Source organism: Syngnathus floridae, chromosome 9 (genome assembly GCF_059516105.1).
Source record: "Syngnathus floridae isolate MCC-2025c chromosome 9, RoL_Sflo_1.0, whole genome shotgun sequence".
Taxonomy (NCBI): Eukaryota; Metazoa; Chordata; class Actinopteri; order Syngnathiformes; family Syngnathidae; genus Syngnathus; species Syngnathus floridae.
Window position 1 is genome coordinate 8,396,419 of NC_142421.1, and position 6,000 is coordinate 8,402,418.

At 38.7% G+C, this 6,000-nt stretch overlaps 1 protein-coding gene across 2 annotated transcripts; it reads right to left on the reverse strand.

Annotated features, from left to right (window-relative positions):
• Positions 1–62: 62 nt before the first annotated feature.
• Positions 63–5,512, reverse strand: tbxtb (T-box transcription factor Tb). 2 transcript variants are annotated; one of them, XM_088385631.1, is made up of 9 exons: positions 4,424–5,509; positions 4,033–4,353; positions 3,694–3,958; positions 3,474–3,608; positions 3,281–3,342; positions 2,867–2,928; positions 2,549–2,734; positions 2,139–2,271; positions 63–1,578 (listed from the first exon to the last, which is right to left on the reverse strand). In XM_088385631.1, exons 2-9 carry the CDS (start codon positions 4,239–4,241, stop codon positions 1,284–1,286), a joined length of 1,347 nt encoding a protein of 448 aa, XP_088241757.1. In that variant the 5' UTR covers positions 4,242–4,353; positions 4,424–5,509; the 3' UTR covers positions 63–1,283. The 2 variants fall into 2 exon arrangements, with proteins under 2 accessions (XP_088241757.1, XP_088241758.1); XM_088385632.1 differs by having other exon boundaries at positions 2,139–2,268; positions 4,033–5,512.
• Between the last annotated feature and the right edge of the window lie 488 nt (positions 5,513–6,000).

A 6,000-nucleotide genomic window follows, 5' to 3' on the forward strand; every position in this document is an offset into this window, starting at 1 on the left:
TGAGCCGTCTTATTAGATACTTCTGCACAAAAGCAGCAACAACAATCCTGCTTATGCAAAAATACAATACAAGACATCTTTATTCTCCATTTTGATTGACACTGTGAGAATTATTGCTATGGTGTAGAAATGCACTGCGGTATTGCAAACAAATATTTTTAAATACGTTTCCCTGTTACTAAAATATTAGATGCCTGTATGATGGAGCGCAGTTCAACATCAATGAACAGTAACTATGCAGACCTAATAATGTGTCCATCATCATTTTCATATGACATGTCCAAAATTATTTTCCAAAATGGTCATCATACAGTGGAACCATGCAGTTTTCCCAAACCAATCAGTGACACTACTTAAAAAGACAAAAAATATTTCCATGAAAACATTGTGAAAAAACAAGCATATCACACCGACCTGTCAGTTATATACAAATGTGAAAATCACAAGTCAGATTGTCAATAAGCGTATCATAGTTAATATATTTTCCTGGGTAAACCATGACCCTGCATGATTTTGACAGATGTATCCTCATTCTAACATTTTGTAGCAAAGTTAATGAATTTTCTGCAAATCAGTAATCACTGATGGCACACTTTTTTTTTTTTTTTTTTACACATGTTGACAGTTTTATCCCAAATATTAAATTTCTGACGCATTTACAATCAGAAAACTTAGGTTACAGGTTTGGTGTTGTCATATAGCAGGTAGTGTTTAAGTATTGGGTAGTTTCCAAGTGTGTTTTTCATGAGTGGAGTTGGTTTGCCTAAAGAGGTGCTTCATATTGTGATGTTAATATCTAAGGAAAATTCAGGGCGAAATTTGAAATGCCAACCCCCACCTGACATTGGACGCAGTTTTCCATACATTTTGACATTTGAAGAATTTCTCTGTTATGTTTTAGTATTTGCGTAAAAAGCTGCTTAAAGTATGCAAGAGTCACTCGCTTATTTGCGCTATAATCAAATTTTGAACCCTTTTAGAAATGTATGTAAGTAATATTACTTCATCATGGAATTGCGCTTAATATAAGCGCATTGAAAATTGAATTGTACTTCCAACAATATGATAAACATTCAGTTCTGCTAATGATCATAAATATATTAATTACAGATCTTGTTTCCAATTTAAAAGCACAGAACCTCACCTGCTGATTTCTCTTAGTAACAAACAAAATCAGATGTTAGCATCTGAAGATGTCGAATTCATCTCCTTGAGCCTGAGAAATGTCATTTAAAAAAAGTCTTGGCATGAAGAAAAGAAAACATTGAACTGTAGGTACTCCATCACATGGAGGGGAGCGTGACAGGAGTCCAGGCTGGAGAATGTCGCTGCAGAGAGGCATCATACTGAGCTGAATCGTGCCCCTCCGTAGTGGTGGTGCTGCTGTCGTACATTGGCGAGCCAGTGGAGGGCGCTGGGACCGAGTGAGCAAGGTTGGGATAGTGACTGCCGGACCCTCTCAGGAACTGGGAGCTCAGATTGTTGTTGTTGTTGTTCATGATTCCCCCAGAATGGTGGGACACCGGGGTGACTGGGGTCAGCGGTGTATTGCTCATAGACCACAGGCTGGTGTACTGACTTTATGAAGACATGGATGGACAAGACAGGTTGATGACACCTCCACCAAATCAATTACCAAGCAGTTAGGATGAACTTCAGTGACATCAATACTAACCAACCATAGTATTAGGAGCACTCATGCAAGCTGATAGCAGTTCTGAATGACAAGGATGTTTTTTCTTTTATTGCCACTCTAATGTAAGCATTTATTATTGTGCAAAAGATGTTTCTAATGATTTGGCTATGAGCAATAAAAAAAAAGTTTGTTGAAGAATTTAGAAAAAATGAAATTGAAATGTGAATATTTTAAAAAAGAATCAACCATTAATTTAGCTGATTTTAACAGCGATAATGTATTAACCTGTATTTAAATTACGAGATGTGCATTAAGTAGCGATTTGTGTTTATTCCTTTAAATTTATATAAAAAATAATTATCTATACAAACTACAACAACAATCATTAATAGTCTGGTAACTGATCTTTTGTAAAGATTGACTTGATTGGTGTTGCAAATGAAATTGAATTTAAATAAATAAAACGTCCCCACAAATATGTGTTGTTTTTGATAGAACTGACCTGGAGTTGGTAGCTGAGGTTGAATTGTGGGTCATGGACATCATGCTGGAGTGTGTTGGCATCTGGAGACCACACCAGTTATCTTGACTTGACAGCATTGGTAGACATGCTGAGGAGTTATCTGTGTAACCTGCTGGAACATAAACAGAAGCAGCCCGGTTTTACACTGGATTTAATGCAGATATTATTGATGCAAAGCATTCAGTCACTTCAGCGAGCTTCTGTGCCATGACCCACCCGGCCTTTGCCCCTTCAAATGAAGGTGTAAACATTCCTCGTCTGAGAGAGTTTACAACTTTGGGGCTCCACTCGAACAAAAGCAAGTGGAATGCAGACTATGCCTCAACCCGTAACATTTGTTTCACTTTCTTGTTAAGAGTTGGAGAGGATGAAGGGGAGCGTTGACTCACTGGGCGAGTTAGTCCGATGGCTGTAAGAAGAGGCGCTGTAGGGTGCTGAGCGGTGGGTCCTGAGCGTGGAATAGCGCTCGCATCCGTGGGACGGCGAGAGGGCGATGGGGCTTCCAAATTGACTGTGGGGACTTGCAGTTGCAGGAGGGCAGAGGGAGCCTGATGCAGGCAGAAACCAACCACCTACTGGCTCCAAAGAAGGAAGACACAGGTTGGGAGTGATGCATAAAGAATTCATCAGCCATGTCTATACATTTAAATTCATTTGAATAAAAGGAAATTTAATTAGAATGAATTTAAAGGCATAAAGACACTTACACGGTGAGTACGTTGACTGCTGGTGTTCAATTGTTTCATCCTTAATATCTTTGTCATCACATCTGTAGAAATTTAAAAAAAGTTTTCCCTTCAATATCTATTAAACAAAATATAAAATGAAAGAAACCATACTCGGTAACTTACACGTTACAACAAAAGCGATACTAATATTTTAAATAGCTATAAATTTGATAACAACATCATATAATGATAACAACATAAAAATGTAACTTAACAACAAATATATTATAAATAAATGTTTATTATTATATTGATATGACATATTTATAAATGCAATGAATTTAATTCATTTTTTTGGAAAACATTCAATAAAGTAAAAATAAACACTACAAAAATCCTCTTGGGATTCACAATTTTGCAATTGCCATTTGAATTATATTAAAATGTCCTTACCTTTCCTTTGCATCCAGGAAGGCCTTGGCAAAGGGGTTGTGCTTTATTTTTAAAGCAGTTATCTAAAATACAACAATTAAAATAGGATATATGACACGCAACAAACAAACAGTGCGCAAACGCCACGCGTATTTACGCACAACCACCACACGTACAAACAAGTTATAATTTATTATCTTTAAATATTACCAACCTCTTCATTTTGATATGCTGTCACGGCAATAAATTGCGTCTCTGGGAAAGAATGACTTGTGACCATCCTGCGTGGGCCTCCAACACGCACGATGTGGATGCGTGGCTCGTACTTGTGTAAGGAGTTTAACATGATCTAAAGAGACAATAAAAATGAGGGGAGAAAATTGTTTGAATGCAAAAAGCAACCAAAAATAGTGCACGAGTAGTCCTGTTCTTACTTGACCACCACCATTTAGTTTATTGGTGAGTTTGACTTTGCTAAAAGAGACTGGAGCTTTCATCCAGTGTGCGCCGAAGTTTGGTGAGTCCGGGTGGATATAGACGCAGCTAGGGGTCTGAGGTTCGGGTTTCCCCCCGGGGACCCACTCCCCGCTCACGTACTTCCACCTGTGGTTGTCCGCAGATACAAAGTCCAGCAAGAAAGAATACATGGCGTTCGGGTCCAGTCCTGACACGTTGACTTTCATCACGGGAAACATGCGTCTTCAAGAAAACAACCAAAATATTACTTTCAAGTATATATGTGGGGAAATTACGCACAAAGCATTTGGGCTCACCTGCCATTTTTTGTCACAATCATCTCGTTCGTAAGATCCTTAAATTTGCCCCAAAGTTCGCTCTCATCCAGAGATAGTTTCAGCTCCCTCTCCGTGGGGTCACCCTTCTCACTGCCGGCCTGCAGCTCACTTTGCACGGCGCTCAAGAGGTGATCCACCCGGTATTGGCCGGCCTTCCCCGGACATTCGCTCACCCCCGCTATGGACATCCTTTCCTGCAACTGCGGGGCTGAGTAAGGTGGAATTACTACCTCCCCAAAAATATGAATGAATCTCAAATAGCCACTTTTCCGGGTCCTCTCTCGGGGGTAAGAAGCTCAACTATATAGACAGAGGAGAAGGTGCATGGAAGGATGGCTGCTTGGAACAAAACTGGTTGGCTCATCCTTACTTTGATCTTTGGCAGCTTGGCACCGATTGGCTAAAAGAAGTCCATTGAATCCACAGGAACCCAGGGTCCTGAAAGAAGCAGCCTGACCCACTTGATTACAAGAACTAGTAAATATTGACACTTAGATCAAAGCTCACCTGCACAAGCCACACTGCCCGATCGCCTGCACACATTTACATTTTATTCCATTGTTTGCCCTCCAGATTTTCAAGGAGAAGGTTAACTTTTATTAGTCAAATTGCACTCAAAACATAAACCAATTTACCTCACACAATTTTATTTTGTGAGAGTCAAGAGATATTGGGTTTCACTTATTTAATTTTGAACTGGTATGATGGGCGAAATTCCAAAATTTTACAACATGATGCCATTCTTTGTCGCAAATTTCTTCAATTCACTTGACTTAATATTTATTTTACACTTGGGTGAACACAAACATTTTATCCCATTCTAAAAATAATCTTTTCTGGTTGCAGTTTTGCCTGCAAATTTTAATGACAGACCTTATAGTAGTTAGAATGCATGTCTGAATAAAGATTGCTAGCAATATTAGCTGAGTGTATTAGCTATAAAATCACGAAGCTCATAAAAGCAAAGCAGTCAAAATAACTAAAAAATAATAATTAATAAGACCAATAATATTTCAGGCTTCCAGTACACGGATGAAAATACTGTGTATTTGTTTGGTTTAATTGGCTTTATCTGCTGCCTAGAATTCAAAATAACAAGATATAAAATTATTCAAGCAATTCAGAGAGTCCTCTTTTTGTTGTTGACACTCTTCTTAAATGCATAATGTAACCGGTGTTTAGCACTTTTACACTGCATTTCATATGTTAATTAGATTCTAGGTATCTCAAATGTCCCTATTGTGGTTGCCTACCTTGAAGTACTGCAGTGCATTTAAATAGGTGAGTGATTTTTGCTAATTCCATTTCGGGTAACCCGTTTCTACAGTTACGCAACAAAACAAAAATAAACATTAAAGGCTGAAGTGTGTAACAGATACATGCAAGCTTCCGTAGCTCTGTGGTGTTGTGTTGTGGCTGGTTTGTGTTACTAACCAAATCTTGGACGCCTCGTTCCTGCTGCAGCCAGCAATGAGAGTCTGTCTGCATGTCCAGAAGTCTGGAACCGAGTTCACAGCAAGCAGAGAAAAACAAACCAAGTCCGTTTAAGGGGCAGTTAAAAAGACTTCTTCAGTGTGTCCGCAGTTGCTCTAAATGTTATATAAGGTTCCATTTAAATGGGTCGAATCATCCATCTTGGAGTATTTCACGCAGCTCACTAACCTTTGGGAAAACACCATGATGCTCAGGCAAATATAGCACATTTTCTTGAACCCTCCCAGGTAAATTTTGCTTTCTAGCTTTTCTGTGGGAATAATATGGTTCAAGCCAAAGCATTAAGTCATACATCACTAATTAAATGACCTACCAAATATCATATCTTATTTTACAGGTTCCTTATAAAGTTGGGCTGTAGGTTTGTAAATGAGGGCACTTTCATCCGTGGGTGGCACAGGACATTTATTTATCATTTCCTTCTCAATGAATACTGTGAGTGGAAAAAAGCAC

What these genes read in the sequence shown, in the direction of transcription:
- tbxtb (XM_088385631.1), bottom strand. Translation starts at nt 4,241, where the DNA reads ATGTCCATAGCGGGGGTGAGCGAATGTCCGGGGAAGGCCGGCCAATAC. An exon ending in TTCCTGGATGCAAAGGAAAG is followed by an intron (nt 2,929 to 3,280) that starts GTAAGGACATTT and finishes AAATTTCTACAG; the next exon opens with ATGTGATGACAAAGATATTA. An exon ending in GCAGTCAACGTACTCACCGT is followed by an intron (nt 2,735 to 2,866) that starts GTAAGTGTCTTT and finishes CTTTGGAGCCAG; the next exon opens with TAGGTGGTTGGTTTCTGCCT.